This window comes from Actinia tenebrosa, unplaced genomic scaffold (genome assembly GCF_029948245.1).
Source record: "Actinia tenebrosa isolate PJP-AT-01 unplaced genomic scaffold, QUT_ActTen_1.0 PGA_scaffold0__85_contigs__length_37466705, whole genome shotgun sequence".
Classification (NCBI taxonomy): domain Eukaryota; kingdom Metazoa; phylum Cnidaria; class Anthozoa; order Actiniaria; family Actiniidae; genus Actinia; species Actinia tenebrosa.
This window is the reverse complement of record NW_028292569.1, coordinates 12,737,229-12,757,632: the sequence shown is the minus strand read 5'-3', so window position 1 is coordinate 12,757,632 and position 20,404 is coordinate 12,737,229. Positions and strand designations below refer to the sequence as shown.

The 20,404-nt window shown below is 35.7% G+C and overlaps 1 protein-coding gene and 1 long non-coding RNA gene across 2 annotated transcripts; both read right to left on the bottom strand.

The window, feature by feature from the left end:
• Positions 1–1,342: 1,342 nt before the first annotated feature.
• LOC148913535 (galanin receptor type 1-like) lies at positions 1,343–4,239 on the bottom strand. The gene has a single exon (XM_089031463.1). The coding sequence runs from the start codon at positions 4,237–4,239 to the stop codon at positions 2,944–2,946; it is 1,296 nt and encodes a 431-aa protein (XP_088887589.1). The 3' UTR covers positions 1,343–2,943.
• A 238-nt stretch (positions 4,240–4,477) lies between these two features.
• On the bottom strand, positions 4,478–11,457 carry LOC116286830 (uncharacterized). Its single transcript, XR_016120002.1, has 5 exons — positions 11,344–11,457; positions 10,611–10,663; positions 8,789–8,836; positions 7,869–7,910; positions 4,478–4,596 (listed from the first exon to the last, which is right to left on the bottom strand). It is a non-coding gene; the product is annotated as an uncharacterized LOC116286830 (long non-coding RNA).
• Positions 11,458–20,404: the final 8,947 nt, after the last annotated feature.

Sequence of the window (20,404 nt, the reverse complement as noted above, 5' to 3'; positions counted from 1 at the left end):
TGAAAACGAATGTAGATAAGTTTTTTGTCGGTGTGACTTGTGCTAAATACATCATTAACAAACAGTCAATCTCGTATTCGTATTTTAGATCTTCATACGATCAAAGCAAATGAAAACTGCGCTCCGGTATAGAAAGAATCGTTAGGAGCAATAACACGAACAACTCACAAACAAACAAACAAACAAAAACCTCGGATACTAAAGGCTCAGATAATTTATAATAATAGTTAACAGAGTATCTTTCGTCTTTGAAGAATAAATTGCGAGGAGGCTTTAGAAACTTATAAAACCATTTTTATTTTATTTTCCATAAGCTAGGATCTGATAAGGAGTCTTTTATAGGTGCTCTCTTATTTTTAGTTCCGATCTCTTGATTAATCTGTGTCTTCTGCTTCAAGATCCGGTCTATATACTTTGCATTAACTCAAGCCACGTAGAGAGCTCGCGATCTCGGTACGTTGAAATAAATGCGTTCACAAATTACGTCTCCTACGAAAATATCCGCATCAGATGCTGACGTTATTCAGTTATCTTTCTCGCAGTTTTGTCTTAAAATGATTATGAAGTAATTGTATATTTTTTTGTACTTTTATGGACGTTATCACTCACTTGGATACAATTGATCTCTTATCACTGAAAGTCAAAATCTGAGGCAACGATTTTCATGAAAAAATGTGATCGTACGAGAAGATATTAAAATCACAGAAAACCTATAGTCTGTTTTAGATTGGTTGTCTGTTGGGACTTTTCGGTTTCTTAGTTGATTTGATGATTATATTCGACTTTTAGAACTGTGCGGTATGAAATGAAATATAATTTTCGTGTCTACGAAAAGTAAAGACTTTTTAAAATAAAATAAAATTCAAATGTAAGTGTATTGAATTTTTACAATGTAAAAGTAACGTTTAACGAAAATTTTCGTATTTTTATTAGTTATTGATTATTAATTGATAAATTTGATCATAAGTCATAATTTTCCCAGTCTTTGTTTTAAAACCGACTTGCTTTTTTCTCTTTTTTTCTTTTTTCTTTTTTCTTTTTTTTTCTTTTCTTTTTTTTTTTTTTTTCTCTTTTGTCAACGCGTAAACGGTTAATGATGTAAAATCGCTCCACGAAGAAAAATAAGCTGCAATGGTCTTTTGGCCAAAAGATAAATACGCATTCAAAAACACAAGATCCCATGTGAAATGCTTTGATGAGGTAATAGACAAGGATTTTAAATGATTTTTCATCTGGTTTCTCAGCGGGAGAATGAAGACCAACGCGCTACTCATGCTGAATAACGAAGACAACAAACATGTTAGTTTAGTCAATGATAAACTAATAAACACAAGAAAGCAACTGTCAAACACCGCCATTTTTTTTGGCATTTTTATTTATGACTTGTATGGCAGCATGGAACATTTATTCATTATTTACTTACGATGTGAGTCAATATAGGTGTTTTCGGCCATAAGACAAATGCTTTATTCTATTCTAATTTCTACTGACAAAGTGGCACATTAAGAGACACGAACACCTCGAGGAATATTTGAATTTTATCATCATACATATATTTCTTTTCTTCTTCGACAAAAAATAAATATGCCTGATAATGAGTGAAAATCCTCAGTGAAATGCTTCCCATTTAATGTGCTTTTGTATTTTTACTTCAAGTGAGCAAAAAATGAGCTTTTTCTTCAAAAACAGGCAATAAACATGAATATTTTAACTTAATTTTTTTAATTGTCGAAGATCTTTTTGCTGTTCTCCTTAAAGAATACAACTGAACTGTTTTTCTCAAAGTGATAATTGATTTTTAATTTTTCGCTTTTGCGTGTTTTGGGGTGAAAAAGCTAAGAATCGTACTATCAGACGATGTTAATTAATCTCTCAGAGTCTGACCACAAAAAGCAATTCCACTGAACCCTGAAAAACTCCGGAAATATGACTGAAGTACTTCTAGATCAAATACCTCCAAAATTCGTATTTTTTTATCCGCCATTATTTTTAGCATTTGTCTTCATTACTTTATTAGAGCTTTTCTCACAATTAGATGAGAAAGAAAATGCTGCAAACAAAAGAAAAACAAATAAAGAAAAGGAAAAAGTAACTAAAATTGATGAGGATAAGACTTCAATAAAATTAATATTCTTAAGCTTCGTAGGTCAAAGGGATTCTTAATATATAAATGAACGCTAGATTGCAAGCTGTCAGCCATCAAACAAATAGGCTTTTTGCTATTGTTGAAACTCTTATTTCTTATGCTAATTTCCCGTTATAACCATAGCACTTCATATTTTCCTTTTATAACTGCTTGTTTTGATCTTATGAATTCCGTCCATTCCAAACGTTAAATAAGTATTTCTCAAATTTATGTCTCTTAAATGTAAGTTGAATGTCATTCAGATGTCAGAGGGAGATTTGCCGGAGCTGTGAGCTTTGCGTGCAGTTTGACAGTTTCTAAATGTGTTTTGTAACTCACAGACTCGCAGTAAATTCTCGTGGATATAATAAACGTCCAAAATAAATAAATAATCGTGACAAAAAGTGTTACAATAAAGACTTTTTTAATTTAAAATCAAAATTGAATTTCCTATAAAGTCGCACTTCTGAAGTACACATATTACCCTGAGAGGATATGTGTACAAGAGTGCAATCATAAAAAAGCGACTTGTGGCAATATTGTAATATAGCTGATGTGCATGAGAATCATACGAAGAAAAATAATGTCTCAAATCACTGCAAAAGCTTCAAATTGTATAGTTAATTACTTTGAAATATTGATAAATAAGTTAAAATGATGGAGATATTTGGATAACCAGCAATTTGCTGCGTGTATATAGATCATGATCAGTCCTCTTTGAAAAGCTGAGCGCACGTTATGTAAACAAAAAGAAACGCTAAATAAGCGTAACTTTTATCCTATATAATATTTAATATATATTTATAGAAGCCTATTGATTAAAGCTTTGTGTCACTAGCAATACAAGGACAGGAGTTGTTTGTCACTTTAGTTTCTTCGCTGTCTTTTCTTACAGGTACTTCGGAAAGATCTATCCGCTTATGCTCTGTCGATTCTTGTCCGAACGCGCTCGCAGAGCACCTCGACAAATCTCTTTTATTTTTATGGAAAAGGGACTTGAGCGCGTTTCGAAATTCTCTGCTTACGATAGAATAAACCAATGGATTCAAAGACGAGTTCGCAGCCGTGAAGACGACAGTGAGAAAAAAAAATATGTTGTAGTAGTTTTCGTCGATGATGGCTTTCCAGAAAATGAGAATGATCCTCAGTAAACTTATAGGTAACATAGACACAGCAAACAAAACGGCAACTGGAGTTAGAATGTTTTTAGCTCTTTTATTCTGTGCCAGTCGGTGGCTGTCTGATGGAGATATGAGAGAATGGTTCTGGAAACTAGTACCATTCGCCGTCCGGTTTGAGTCATTCCTGAAGTTTTGTGAACAATTTTCGACCTGGGTGATATTTTTGGTAGTTTTCCTAGAAATGATCCCTTTAATTCCTCTTAAGAAAGTGTTACTTCGACGTAGTTGCCTCGAGATTGCAACGTAAGTCCAGGTAACGACGCTTAGAGGGATAACATATGTAAAAAGAACCATGAACACTATATAAATATTGGTTCCTACAAGGTTGTCTTGTTGGCCCCTTGACCATCTCATTGTACAGATCGTAGACCGACCATCTGGTTGGAGGAAGACTATGGCAACATACACTGGAATGCAAAAAAGCAAGAAAGAGAAAACCCACACTCCAACCATCAGAATCTTGGCAGATCTCTTGGTCTGGCTCTCTCTTCGAATTCGCGCCATCCCGACTATGTTTCGATAGCGTTCTACTGCAATAGCTGCGATAATCCATACAGAAGCGCCGTGGAAAATGTCAACTGATGGATAAATATACAAACAGATGAATTCTCCCAGAGGCCAGCGATATGGCATAACGGTTCTCAAGACCCCGGGTGGAGATACCAAAAGAAGAAAACCAAGGTCTGCGACGGCTAGATTTTTGATAAACAAGTCCAACGAGGATTTAAAGGCCTTTCGTTTGGTCGTGACGACGACCACAAGGATATTACCAACGACGCCAAATAATGTCAACAAACCCAGAAAAAAGTACTTGGTTATCAAAACCCCTAAAGACTCGGAAAAATTCGAAGTGAAATTATTTCTTAAATGTGAACCGTTGGTAGAGTTGTATTGTAAATCCATAAGCATGTTTGAGATGTTGAATTGATCCATCTATTTATATGGTCTCCGTTAACTCAAGAGATAGATAGTTCATCTCATGAACTTTCTCTTTTTTTTTTAGCTTGATTATGATTTTTCGGGTTTGTTGTTCTGTTCTGTTCTCAGTACACGGAATCTATTCCATTAACCTTCTGGGGTTCGTTTGTAGTCTAGAGCAGCGTATCGTAGGAGATTGTCACTGGTTGTAATTACTATCGATACGGAGTCTGACTTATCAATCCCCCTAGTAGGCAGTGTACTTGCGGTTGAGCTAGCGAATGACAACCAACATGTAAGTTCTCGCCAACCTCTTCAGGCTATTCTTATGATAGGGCAATCGAGTACCAACTCATCAAAATACACTAAGCCCTGAAACAATAAGCAGGAAACTCTATCAGTGGGAATATTTTGAATGCTGGGAGTGACGCATCTCATCACTTCCTACAGCCAATCACAGCATTTGGACGGTATTGCTGCTTGGAAAAACAAAACGAATATTCTAACGATAACATTAAAAGTTGTTAATTTTCGTGCTTTACTAACAACCCCCAATAAAAAAGCGGCGGTCATTATCTCATGATCATTAATATAGTGAATTTCTTAATGACCAAATTGGCGGCAAAACAAATCGTTAATTTATGCGCGCGCATGAAACACCTGATGGGCTTCTTTAAAGTATGTTTGGTGATATTTCAGTTAAATAACGTCAGGGAAAAGGGGACCTTGATGTTATCAAATGTTAGCTTCTTCCAAAGCTAAAGCAGGAGCCGTCGAAGTGAAAACTCGTTGAGCCTTTTTGTTAGTCGTATTGTCCACATACTAAATGTTTGACGTCATGCGCGTCTTCGATTGGCTGGGAAAACACTCTATTTTCACATGCGGAGACGAGCAGGGACCACGCCGCTCACTCATGATCACTCATCCTAACAAAAACACAAGATTAGACACTTTTTTAAACTGAATATCAGCTTATGGAAATAATTGCAGCTGATTCTCAGAGTGGCTCATTTCAGAATTTATTTCTAGATACTTGACCAGGGCTAGTTTTTTCCTTCGTGTTTTCGCTTTCATTTCGGGGTAATTAAAAAGGTGTTTCCAAGTAACAAAGGTTTTTTTTCAACCATTTATATCACGTAATAACATCAGAAAATTTCAATTCAAGCTTTCAGTTATTTTTCATTTGGACATTGTTAATTTGGAAATTGTTTTTCCTTTCTGTTTTCTAACCATCACTTGTATTTTAACCGGTTACACTCTTGGGAGCTCTTTCAGTGACATCCAGGGATCCTTTAGGTTCTCAGCGTGTGAACACAATACGTCTCCGATTCCCATTCATCCCACTCATTCTACCTCGAGTCTTGTTTTTCTTCTGTTGCAATTTAACAGAATCACTTTAGTCCATATGCCCTACATTTAACATTAAGTGAGATAATCCGAAATCATTCAAATCATGTCATTCCCGGATGCCAGGAGGGTTCTTGCTTTGTTCTTAAAGATAATGGGAATTTATTTATATTTTCATTTGTATACGGAAAAATATCGATCTGATCTTCTCCTCTGTAGAACATGCGGTGATTTCTTTCACTAAAGTTCTTCTAGAAAATGCTTACTTTATCCTCAAAATCTCTCTTCGAATTCTGAATTCGATGGGTTTCCTGCGTTGGGATCTTCTCTGTTTTTTCGCGGCACATGAATCAAAGTTCAAGCAAATAAACACCGAATTATTAACGTTCGACGATTGAGTTCGCTTTCGTCAGCACTTTTATTACTTTTTGCTTCAAGCGATACTCCAAAGGAACTAATGTCAGACATATATCCGTCAGTGATTTTACTGAAACAATTTTCAGGTCTTTAGCTGTCACTTAATTCTTTTTTTTTTTTTCATGACGCCCGAAACGTTTTATTTTTCCTTTGCTATTATCAATAATTTTCATTGCTTTTTTTACTGCATTTCCCAGAAATAAGAATCACTTATAAAGGTGAATAATTGTTAGCGGGTTATAGATGTCTGTCTGTTCGCTTGAGATTACTGGAAACACCCCGTCAGCACGGCGAAAATGTCATATCTCTACAAGGATTAGGTCAAAAGTGCGCCAGAGATTATGAGGGAGGTGGTTTGAAAAACCTTCGATTTTATCAAATCCTTAAACAACCTCTGGGCTGATCTGAGTCGGGGCACAGCTAACACGCAGATCGAACCCTGAAACAACCTCTGGGTTGATCTAAGTCAGGGCATGGCTAGCTTGCTGATCGAACCCACGCGGGGAGCATAACGAGTAGCGGAGTACTTCTCGATACTTCTCGGGTGTTTTGCCAATCTTCCACGAGTGCTTTAAAGGCCGGTTTAGACGGTACGATGTTCGCCTACAACTATCGTAAAAGACACGCTCGCGCCACCCTACAACTCGAGTCGTAACGTGTAAGTCAAGCCTACAACTCGCCTACGACAGACGCGAGCGTGTTGTATACGATAGTTGTAGGCGAAAATCGTACCGTCTAAACCGGCCTTAAAACTCCGCACAGCACAGCAAGCAAGTTTTTTATTTCTTTTATGAGATACAAATTACGTTATTTTAGAGTGCTGAGTGCTCTCATTAAGCACGCGCTCCCAACCAATAGTAGCAAAACGCGAGATTAATAACCGTTATTTTATAATGAAATTTAGCGTGTTTGTTTTTACAAAGGGATCGAGCAAAACCGGAGAACCTAGAAAAAAAACCTTCGAATCAAGGAAAAGACCTGACAAACTCTACTCACATGTGATGCCGAGTCCAGGAATTGAACCTGAGACCCCAGAGGCGAGAGGCGAGCATGGACTACCGTCCCTCATTGAAGACTATTGGGCCTTTAGTTTGCTTAGTATGACGTATGGATGTGATCTGATACCTTATATGGAGTTGTTTGTTCCAAAGTCGTAGAATGCGCCTTACTGTTGTAATGGGATCAAGTCTGTACTATCAGACGATGAGAAATACTATATATATCTTTCTCTATTCGATAACCAATCAAATAGTCTGCTATATCAGAGCTTATCCAATCACGTCAAAGGTCTTCCCCAAGCCCCTCCCAACCCAATCCCTTCGTCGTTCAAAAAAGTAAGAAATATTGAATTTTTGAATAAAATAGAAAATAAGACAAAGATAAGGAAAAGTTAACCAATTTAGGTTTCTTTTTTGCTAATAACTAGAATTTTCCATAAACCAAAAAGAAAATCTTCATAGCTAAAGAATCAATGCCTTGTTGTTGTTTTTACGTTTGCTTTATCAGTTACGAAAACATCCTATTAGACAGATTTTCTCTTCTTCTAAATGGGTAGAATATTGTTGCTCAAACCCTTAGGAAGCCGATTAGTCTTCGCAGCGACGAAAATATGTTAATGTACGAGAGGTGATGACGCGTACTGTCAGTGAACGATTCACAACCAAGATTTCGTGAGTTTTACAAAAAACAAATGTCGTGTAGAATCGAAGAAAACTATAACTAGCTATGCGAAACTAGAAGTAAAACTTTGAAGATCAATCCTCAATAGCGTAGTTATTGCTTCAGACCATTCGTGAATACTGCTGGTTTGAAATTCAAGCGTGGGAAAACACCATAGATACGAAAAACCTACACACAAAACACTAAAAATTAAGAATTACCTCGTTGGAAGGGATGTGACCGAGTAGTTGAGTAGACCTAAACTGTTAAAATCAAACAGAAAACATTGAAGTTAAAAACAAAGTTGAAGTGGTTGTATATATTAATCGAGGTCTCGCTAGCTTTCTGAATTTGCATACCTAAATGTTTTAAATGGTTTGCAGAAATAGCCCTAAGCAGTCGCACTGACTAAGTGCAAAAGATACATTTCCACCCAGTGTTTTTTGTAAGCTATAATTATGAAGTACTGTAATTTCCACGTCCTGTTCAAAAGTAAGAAATATGAGAAAATAATTGACTAAGTTGCTCTCTTGGTCTTTGTTTTTCTATTCTAGAGTTTTTTCTCGACTGTTTTTATCGCAATTTGTGCCAAAGCAATTTGTAAATACTAAATTTATTAATGTGACTGTTTGAATGAATAATCTATGAATGAGAGTTAATAAATTCGTAAACATCTGGAATTTAATTTTACCGGAATTTGCAAAATACATTAACGAGCAAGATTAAGAATGAACGATTTTTAATGTTGTTTTCAAACTGTGAAAAAAAGCAAATGTGCAGCTTTCTCGCCACGTTTACATGCAGCGTGATTCGCATTCGTTGATTGGTTCACAGGGAAGAAGCCTTTTTAAGTCAATTGCAGTTTTTCACATGTAAAGTCTGCTTTCCTGGTGCACGCATTTGACGACAAACAAATTTATAACTCAGTACTAGTAATACAATTTTTATATCAATCACTGATCTCCTTTTCTCAATCTCCTCCCTCAACCATCAACCACTGTACGCGGGTAAAGCAATACCATTCCTTTTTGACGGGTATAAAAGTGACCTCAGTGGTACATTACTAATATATTCAAATTCTGAATAAGGGTATCTATTATATTATTTATTATCTGTTTGCGTTGTCTATTCCTCGACTCACCCAACGCCTTCGTCCCCGAGGAACCCTGCGATGAAACGTCTACAAGACCTATAAAGAAAGAAGCGTCTAAGTCACTAATGGAACTCCCAACGAAGTATAGATGTACTACAAGTATAGAGTTTCGAGAACCGGCATCCCCTGTATGTGATATCTTCTCCGAAATATTTATTTTTATTCTTATTTTTTTATTTAGTAAATTTGCACAGCAGGCTGAGAAAAGACTCGAAGTCCACGCGAGCTCAGCCTGAGATGTTGGAGAAATGCCAGAGTTATTTCAGTAAATATTATTCAAATTTTCGAATTGAATTTCCAAAACAGTACCTGAGTCATATTCAATGATACTCAAAGATCATCCCTCATAGAAAAAGCATTAATACAAGCATAACATACTCTCAAATCATCTGCGTGGGCTGTTTATACTGTTAATGATATATCAAAATATCTTTGGGCGCTATTATCCATCGCTGATATCTTGGTCAAGTAAGAGAGTAGAAGTCTTCATTGGTAGATGATGTATCAGTCAGCCTCGAAAACAAATAATCGAAATGGCGCCCGAATGAGTCTGTTATTGATATGATAGCCTTTTGTAACCATGTGTTTTTTCAGGGAATGCGGCTCAACACTATGCAAATCTGAAGCGCGAAAATAATTGTCGACTAGGTCATGTAATCGCACTTTCAGCGCTATATTTCAAGTGTTTACATGGTTTTCCTTGCTTCTTGAGTGTGTAGGCTCAATCGCTTTGTCATACTTATTGAAACTGCTATAAAGGAAGGATTAAATGCGCTATAACTGTTGTGAACATTTGAATGCGCGGAGCGTTTCTTCAACTCAGTCTTCTTTGCTCTCCTTTCCTCTTCTCTCTTCTTCCTCCTCTCTCAATCTCCCCACCTCTCTTCTTCCTCCTCTCTCGATCTCCCCACCACTCTTCTTCCTCCTCTCTTGATCTCCCCACCTCTCTTCTTCCTCATCTGATGCTAACAAAACATTGCGTGACTGAGCTACTTTTTTCTAGCGCATTTTCTTCTTGTTTATCCTTTTCTTTGGTATTTCTCGATTTTTGTGACGACGGTTGGTATTTATAAGCCTCTGAAACAATAATTTCCTGACGCCGCCGGAAACGAGGGCAGTCGCGACATTATGGCTTTTAACTCGTTACGTTCTCGTAGATCCTGTGCCACAAAAACACCGCGCTGTCTGTTTATAACCCTTTTTATTTTAACCTCTGACTGTAGGTGCTAAATACAATTTATGAGCCCTTTGTGCGCGGTACGGTCTGTGGGGCTAAAGTGCAAATGAACCCTTCGACAATACTTTTAGTACTGATTCTACATGAAGTAAATAGTTGAATGGTAAAATATTTCTTGATTTGAGTGATGCGTTTCTAAGTTATGAAGGTTTATACTTCCAATATGCTAATGAGTGTGACGTCTATTAAGGCTTAATTAAATATACAAAATCGAACTGGTTCATAGATACAGTATTTCAAAAGTACCATTATTTTACTCATGGTTTACATGAAAGCTATTATTTAAAATTTTTATTTTCAAAATGGCCAGCATTTAGTATTACTAGTTACAACAAAAACACTCAAATACCTTACCTGACGTCATCATCATTAACATATTGGAAGTATAAACCTTCATAACTTAGAGGCGCATCACTCAAATCAAGAAATATTTTACCATTCAACTATCTACTTTATGTAGAATCTGTAACTGAAAGTATTGTCGAAGGGTTCATTTGCACTTAAAAAAGCAAGCTGCTTATTGAATATACAAAATGTGAATTGAGATATTAAGTTACCTAACGCTACGCTCACCTTGTTGAGAAGAAGCTTGCGTTGAAAATTGTATTGCTAATGTAGATACAAGTCTGTGGGTGAAAAGCAAGTTGATCAGTAAAGTACACAGTGTTTAGGAAAGTAGCCTGTCGCAACAATTTTTAAATGCGCACATGCGCACTCTCGTTATGCACACTCGTTTAAATGAGTGGAGGGAAAGCCCTGAAACAACCTTGGAGCTGATCTAAGTGCCTATATTAAAAGCTCACAATTATATATGACAAAGTGACTTCACCGAATGCATAAATACCCTGAAGAAAGACGTCTGGTAGTCTCGAGCAACTACTTTTGAATATCCAGAGAAACACAGATGACAGCGCATCGTATCTGTCTCCGGACTAGTTCTCTCATTAGAACTGTTATACTGATGTTGGCATGGCAACCTCATGCGTCATTTTCTAATTTTGTTCCGTCTTTTTTCCATGGGGTTTCTTCTTCCGGTTTGACTTATTCAAATACATTTAATCAAAGTATAATTTAAATTCTTTTGAGTTTCCTTAAATCTTCCCATTTCAGACCTCGTGTCACATTTCCTGTCATTCAAAAGTTATTCTTTGGTTGCAACCACAGGACTCAAAATCCCTTAAGATAGAAATAACAATGAAATAGCCGCCATGTTGATTGATCTAACAAGAGAAGCTAATGAGGAATGCTTTGTTATTAACATTAATTAACATGGCGGCTATGACGTAAAATATATACATATATGTACCCAATGAATAGACCGATTTTTAGTCCGACCCATCAGATCCATTGAGAGCATGTGCGCATGCGCTCCTTGAGCTAAGCCAGGCGTCACGAGGAGGGGAATCTAAAAACTTCTATTGTTTGGGTTTCCTGTGGCCGAAAACACAAGAAAATTTATATTATAAAATATCTATAAATTATAAAATGACTGTTATAAATCTCGCATTCTGATTGGTTGGGAGTGCGTGATTTATGAGACCACACAGCACGTTCGCGCACTTTCAGTTGCGTCATGCATTTCTATCGAAAATAACGATTATTGTGATTTTTATTTTATAAAAGAAATAAAAACTTGCTTGTTGTGCTGTGTGGAGTTATAAAGCACTTGGGATTGGCAGAACACTCGAGAAGTGCCCAGAAGGAGTACGCTACGCGCGGTGAGTCTGCTAACACTTCTCTAGGTCTTTGAAAAACACAAGAGTGCAAATTATCCCAAGTTGAACAAGAAATCGTGCTATTACTTATTAATAGCATACATGAAAAAATAATTACAAAAAAAAAAAAGAGACGAAAACATGTAAAACATTAAACGCATACTAAGCTAAATATTTTATGAAATTCGTTCGTTCACAACCAACTATATTCAAAGCGATTTTGGTTTCAAATACATGTAATTCAAAGAGTTTTTTTTCCCTATTTTAAACCAAAAATTGGCTATATGTTTATTGTAAAAAGTTTTTTTACTGTTAAGTAAATCTGAATCACTGTGAATGAAGACATTTGGATTGGCTGACTTTGCAGCTAACTGGAGTTGTAAGACTTATATTGAAAAAAATTATACCTGACAGTTGTTGAAAGTGTTCAGAAAACTTTGCGGCTCAGCTTGGGATCTTGTAGACCAAAATATTGTGTAAGCACTTACCACGTCGTATTTAATGGTCTTGCTCATAGTCTTTTTCGTTTCTGTTTTAGTTTTTGCTTTACTTCGGCAAAGAATCGCTCGAGTATTTTCTTTAGATCGGCTGACTCATTTTCCTCAATTCTTGTCATGCTTTGTTTTCTTCTCACTATTTCTTCCATATATTCAGCAATAACGATGCACTTTTACTTGCCTTTTCTTTTTCGAACTGTTTTTTAGTTGTTTTATAGTAAATTCCGTAAAATCTTTGCTTACTTTCACCTAAGATGAAATGGCCGCCATTTTTCTTCCTCGATTTCCTTCAAATTTTCCTCAAATTTTTCGGCATAAAAATCTGTCATCTCATTGGCTAAAATTATTTTCTATTGTTTATGATCCAATCAAAAGCGAGAATTCCGTTTTTTATTTGCACTGTATTAAACTTTTCTGCACTGAATTACACTTTTTTGCACGTACTGAATTGCACTGTTTTGCACTGCATTATATTAACTTTTAACAACACTGCTCTAAGCCAATCAGAATCGAGTATTTTTTCACGTATGTATTCTTTTAATCACCTGCGCATGTATGCATTATGAGATTTGATCTACTTTTCGAAATGTTGTTTTGATCATAAGATATAAATGTATGCATATTCAATTATTAGAAAGACAGCAGAAATAAAACATGAATATACGACTATTTCAAAATACGTTGTCATCGCCAAAGGCGATAGGTGTTAAGAGAAAAAAGATATGATATAGGCCATTCCATGAAATCCAAAAATAGCTGGAATGACTTCTGTTTCTGCTACTTATTCTCGTCAAGAACATGGACCTTGAGTGTCGAGACTAATTCAATGTTCTTTTTATTCAACGGAACCATTTTCATGTCGGAATGACCTCGCCTTTTGCGATAACATCGTCTTTTGAAATAGTTGTATACGCCTACGTTTTTTCTATGCAGCTACTGTAGTATTTGATAATCATGGTATATTTCGTTTCTCGGTTCTATCTTCGTGTTGAGGACACAATCATAATAATTCAATAGCCACAGCACCAAAAAAATCTCCAAGTTACACAATAGAATGACGCGCAAACTAAGAATACGATAAGTTTCTATTGAGTACGTACATTGTGTCTCTTATTGCGTCCGCGTCTTCTACACAAAGATATTACCTATTTCTCGTGCGTCAACGTAATTCAACGTAAATAACACTAGATTATTTCGAAAAAAACAAAGTTTAGATTTGCTCAATTGATTTGATAAATTGAAAATTAGAAAAAAAAATTATTGGAGCGAATTTAGGCTCGAGTTTCAAGTACGATGAATATTACGTCAATTAATTAAGCGCAAGTTTACTTCATCTTACTCCTCGATAAAATGAAATAAAAAGTCGCTTTGAAACTATGCCTAATCAGTCATACGCATTTTACTCTTTTGTCCGCGTAAAGACGGCTGAGGGTCAGTATAAATAAATGATGATTTCTAGCTCTTTGTGAGAAAACAACAAGCCATACATCAAAAAGAAACTTAATTAATTAGAGGTTTTAAAATACTATCCACACAATTTCGAAACGGCCCGGCAGATCAGTTAAAAAGTTACTCAAACTCATTTACCAACGGTGCTTTGACTTCAACTTTATATTTCAATAGTTTTAAAAGGATCTTAAGCTTAATTTCCGGAGCAATCAGCATTTACAAAATTTTGTTTTTCTGGATTTCTCCACAACATTTATATGCAAAGAGCGATTGTCATGCCACAGTCATGCAAACTTTCGACTAACTACGCCTATGAATATCTTTGGGCTAACACAAAATAAAGCAAAGGTTTCTTTTGAATAAGGTGAATAAAGTCGGTTGCTGTCTAAACTACTCTTTCGAAACACCTTACTAGGAAATAAACAAACTGTATTTCTAGTCCTTGGAGTCAGTGTATTTAATTTAAAACCCTAATTAGTGAGTGAACATGAAGAAAATATCGGGGTCAGTTTATCACGGAATTAGCCTCGCTGAGTTCTCCACGAAGCGAGTGTTTGTTGTTAAATATCTTCATCTAAAACAACGGTGACACTCAAAAGATCTTTCATTTTGACGAGGGAAAAACATAATATGAAAGTTGTGTTAGGTAATATCGGTATTTTTTGCACAAATTAAATTAAACATCAGTATTTACGTACCCGTTGGAGAAGACGTCCAAACTCGACGAAAGATCCGATACAAATGAACGAAGGCGAAATGAAGCTAGTGAAGCGAAAGCTAGCTGCGAAAAGTTAAATGATTGGAAAATAAAGCGAAGGTGGATTATTGTGAAGTATTATTCATTTAGAAGTATTGTCAAGGCTCATTAAGGATTCTTACATAACAAAGAAGTATATAATGTCAATGCACATTCTTCAAAGTGCAAGTAACATTCTTCCTCGCACTTAATTCAAAAATGAATTCTCCAAACAGTTTATTTGTTATCACTTGTAAATTGAAACACTGATTACTGTGAGAAAACAAATTTGCAATAACCTTTGTATAAACCCTGAGTAGGACAATGATGTTTCATACAGGATATTTTCTCCCAGATTTGATAATGCCTACTATGACATTATACTCATTAGCATATTGGTATAAACCTTGATAATCTTCAAATATTTTACTATTCATATATTCACATCATGTAGAATCAATGCTGAAATATGGAGTTAGGGGATATTAGGCACTTTAAGGCGTTGTGTGAGTAAGTAAGTAAGTGATGTATAGAAGGTGGTGAAGGTAGTAAGAGTAGTTGAGAGCAAGAATCTTTGTTAGAGTGAAGTCATTAAACCCGTGAAATAGATATTTGATTAATACGCTTTAGTAGCCCCTAATTCCATTGTTTTCTTTTGTGTTTATTTGACTATTACACGTTGGTTGGTATTTTTTATTTCATGGGTTAAATGCCTTCACTCTAGTTTACTGGCAAAGCTTGAGAGAAAACTGACTCTATCAGATAAATGTACAATACTTAATGGAATAACACGGGGTTTGAAATGGGAAGACATTACGCCGAAGACGAACGTAAGTCAACATATAGCCTGGGTCGAGTTGGTGTTACAGTGCATTGTGGGACTGTTTCCAAGATGGCGTCTATTTCGTCCCTTAAACAGCCCCACAATGCACAGCAATGGCAACTCGACCCCGTGTTTTCCTCAATCTCCGAAACTCCTCCTAGCCAAATTCCTCTTCTTCTTCTTCTTCTTCTTCTTCTTCTTCTTCTTCTTCTTCTTCTTCTTCTTCTTCTTCTTCTTCTTCTTCTTCGGCACTAGTTTCTGAATACTGCCTGTTTTGGAAGATGGTACAATGAATTCGAATTTATTGTGATTATTTATTCATTCCAAATTTGTTCGTTCCGCCCGTCCGTCCATCCGTCCGTCCGTCCGTCCGTCCGTTCGTTCGTTCGCGCGTGCGTCTAATCAGCATAGCAAGACAATATGAACTAGTTCATTTTCTCATGGCAGTAGTGATGTATTCTTACATGTTCGGTGTTTTCTTCGTCCAGTAGCTTTGGTTCTTCTTCTTCTTCAACCGTTTTAAGTTAAAATGAGATTTTAACAAAGCCGGGATCAGATGCAATATACACTGATAATAGGACTTTGTTTTTCTATTTTTTTTAATTGTCAGTGCACAAATATATATAAGGATAGAACTTACCTCAGTGATAGATCGTTACTTGAAGATTCCACATCAGACGATGGTCGCTGTATATCAATTAAAAACCGTTATACAACTGAATGATATGATAAGCACAACCGACATCGATTGTCATGGAGCAAATCCAGAACCTTGCTAGTTTACTCAAAGTGCTTTCCAATCAAACGCAAGAAAATCCGCAAAATTGAGTCGCGACAGCATAGGATTCAGTGATAAACGTCACAGTCATTTACATATTGGAAGTATAAACCTTCATAACTTAAAGACGTAACATTAAAATGAAGAAATATTTCACCATTCAACTATTCACTTTATGTAGAATCAATACTGAAAGTATTGTATCAGGAGTTGGTGCATTTTAAGATTAATAGCTTAAACTAAAAAAATAGGGCTTCAAATGTTCTTGTGAGTGAACAAATTCCATGTTTAATTAATAAAGTTGGCGACCTTCAATTCCCCGTTGTAGATCGCCTCCACCTTGTTTTAAGTCATTTTTACTTGCCATACTTTTTTACTTGAAATTTAATAATGCTAGCGCTATAAACGATTATAGAAAACAAAAAAAGGTTTGTTCGAGTTTTAAGTTTGGTGTTTGTTATCGTAGGGATTGAGCTGAATTAAAAAAAAAAAAGAAAAAAAAGAAAGAAAAAAAAAAAAAAAAAAAAAAAAGAAAGAAAGAGGGATTAAAGGATCAAAAGCGTGAGTAGGTATAATGTTTAGGTCACCCATCCAAATGCTAACCCTCCTCACACGAGCTTAACTCAGTATCTTGAACGACAACGATTTATCCACCGGACCACGGTTCCAGGTGAATCAGCATAACAATAGCCGTAAAAACAATGCACCAAATAGACTAGACTTTTTAACAGTATTTTTCCAACCGATTCCGTGCGTGGCAGAGATGCAAGGGATTAGCCGATATGGTCTGGGGGCCGGCTGGTCTCTCCCCTGATGCTTCGGCTAGAACATTTTCTTGCGTAATTCGTACACCCAAGGGCAGAAGGATTTAATCGCCGTCAGGTCCGAAGTCCATACGCCGCCTCAGCTCTGCGGATGTCTCGGGGGTATGGCACAGTGGAATCGCATTCAAAAAAATGTTTTTGGTGGGTTCGAATCCCATCCTATCCACATAAGATTTTTTCTCTTTTTTTTTTCAATCTTTTTAGTGAAAGAAGATTTATTTCTAGTCGATTATTATAAGCCTGTATTAGTTCGATCAGACGTTATCAGTCAAAGTTTGGTAAAGTTTGCCGACAAGAACAGTTACTGCTCTTGGATCTCTATATCATGTGCTCGAAAAGGAATAGTGGGAATGCCGTGAAGACCTATGGGTAATATTGCTCAATTTCTGCATTTTCTCTCAAGAAAAATTAAACAGCCACCCCAGTAAATAATATAATAACAAAGGATGGTAAAAAGATAAGTAAATTAATTGGTAATTCTGACTGAGAACATTGGGGTATTTGATCTTGTTGCGTCATGGCGCAAGATCAAATTCACGAGTAGTGTGACATGCATAACGCAAAACTGTTTATTTCATAGCCTAAGAAGGGGCAGAACCTGCAAATATTTTAATATCATGTAGAAAACACCTTCTTAGAAGTCATTCTTTTCTGTGAAAAGCTTTATTATCTTTTGGCTATGATTGCAAACTTCTTCAGCTGTACTAGGCCACGGTGCATGATACAGGCAACCCAGTGAACGCCTATAGGGCTTCTTGGACACCGGCAAAGAATTTAGGATTACTTGGCGATCTTCGTATTTTGTAAATATGTTTACAAAGTTCACTAGTTTTCAACAAAAAATAACGTTGTTATAGCATTAATTCTGACATAGGGAGGTTATTTGGGGGGGGGGGGGGGGGGGTGGGAAGGATTTTGTTAAAGAATATATATTAAAGTAAAGGATCGTAAATGAAGGGATAATATTAATAATATTCCTATCTTTCACCAAAGTTGACCATTGATCACAATTCAATTCACTTTGCTCCAAAGAGTATTGAATAGTATCAATGACTGGATTATATAGTACCATGTACCAATCACGTGATGTACAATAGATACTATTGGCTGTGTGGCTGGCCATATCACTGGTGCTAGTAAGATAGAAGAACGAATAACTGTACCATATGTAATATTAATAGAGCCATGATCACGTGATGTACAATAGATACTATTGGCTGTGTGGCTGGCCATATCACTGGTACTAGTGAGATAGAAGAACGAATAACTGTACCATATGTAATATTAATGATATTAATAGAACCATGATCACGTGATGTACAATAGATACTATTGGCTGTGTGGGTGACCGTATCACTGGTGCTAGTAAGATAGAAGAACGAATAACTGTACCATATGTAATATTAATGATATTAATAGAACCATGATCACGTGATGTACAATAGATGCTATTGGCTGTGGCAATTGAAATCAATGGAAATTCCCGAATGACGTAATTGTGAATTAGCTCGTTATTAGGTAATTAGCACTTTGGGAGAGAAGCTTGCATGACGTCAGTGAAAAACTTTTTCGATACATGTTTACCTAGACTGAGTCAGCTTTCTTCTGGGATTCCTGTGTGTAACAGAGAGAAAAATGGAAGAAGGTTCTTTCACGGTCCCAGTCCTTTGCATACCACACCACAGGATTCCCAGTAGATGAGTAGAAGACTTTCAAGTGTATGTTGCGCACAAAAGAAACTCTAACAAAGGCGCACTATAGCTATAGCTTTTTAAATTTACAAACTTTATTAGTCGATAGTTACTTTTTTATTTCCTTTTTATATCCTTTAGCTTAGTTGGGTCGTTTTAGTTCAGCCGTATCTTTTACTGTCAGAAGGATGAAGGCTTGAAGCATTTGTGTTGGTAATGTTACTAAGTATGTAACTGGTGATTTTTTTAAAGCTCTGCTCTTTGCCTTTTTAATTTAATTTAATTTTTCATTTTCATGGTTCCCCAATAAGAGATTATCCGTCGATCAAACCTCTTGCTTAATGCCGGAAAACACGACCACCACCTTTAATTCAAACTCTACTTCAAATAATGTTATCTGATCAAAAATACTCGAATAATTGTCACTCCAAGAGCAATAATAACGAAAAGAACACAGATAAAACCAAACGAGATATGAGGTGCACAATTAAATACAATATTAAAGATTCCCAGTCAAATATCTTGATATCATCGGTTGTTTCTCACCAAATGGGGAACGATTCGGTGTTATTGGACACAAAAACTATCAAGATCTAAGCTTTTTACTCAAACTCATTCTTACCAATTATCTGACTATTTGTTTTGATTTTAAAATTTAGAGATTACAAATAAATTTATTACGTTTTCTATAAGCATGAACGTTTTTATTAAAGGTATAATTGTTTCGTCTGAAGTCTGTTTATTGAATTTGTTAGCCAAAATAGGTTCTGTAAAAACAATGGTAGCTTAGGTACCCCATGGGAAACTCTGCAACTGAAGTTTCTTCTTTTAAAAACAGGGTGTTTTTTGATATTCACTGTAGATCTTAGACTTCCCCCAAAAAAGAAGCGACTCAAGCTCCTCTATCGCGTTAATAAGAATTCGATTTAAAATAATTGGCTAATATCAAAATAAATAAAATTATGGAAAACTTTTTTGATTTACAGAAGAATTACCAAGAAAATTGCTTTAATTACGCTCTCAGAATCGATAACTTTTGATTGTCTCTCACAATAGAAATTAAACTACTAAAAAACATTTTTAAAACCGAAAAAAGCTCCGACTTCAACCTGTAGACAACAGGATTTTTCTCTTAATTTGTCTCACATTTGCTAGCTTTTCTATTTTCTCAGAGCAAAAGTTTAAATTAAAGGAATTGTGGAGGCTGCATGAGCAAACCTTCAAATTTCAATGAAACTTTAGTGTCGGCTTTGTTTATAGTATTATATAACTATAATATATCTACGTTTTGAAATGAAATTAAACAATCGAGTCTTGACTAGTTGGCTGTATTTACTTCATTAGTACGAAATCAGTTCCACGCACTTACACAAGGAAAAAAAAAAAAAGAAAAAAAGAAAAAAGAAAAAAACAGAACAATTTGTAAACTTAAAATTATTCTGTGTTCTAGTGAATTCTTCAAATTTTAATATCCAGTCTGATTTTACTGATTTTACTTGCCAATGTTTGGAAACAGCTAACTATGAAAACAGCTTCGCACTGAGGAAACGAGCAAAAACTAATCACAAAAAGAGAAAAATAAAGTCATATTTCTATTTTTTATTATTTAATAATCTTTTTCCTTTGTAAAAATAGTCTTTATTGTTCCTAAACTGGATTTGCTCTGCGGGTTTTAATATGAATTACCTTCTTCACAACGATTTGATTCGCAATCTTCTTCCACCTGCTATGACCTTGATTCCCGCGATAAAACACCGATATTCAAAAAATACTTAATTATTTTTCATTCGTTCTAAGTTTTTCTATTTGGCGTTCTCGTTTTGTTATCAAAGTTTGATCAAAACACAACCAACT

What these genes read in the sequence shown, in the direction of transcription:
- LOC148913535 (XM_089031463.1), bottom strand. Translation starts at nt 4,239, where the DNA reads ATGGATCAATTCAACATCTCAAACATGCTTATGGATTTACAATACAAC.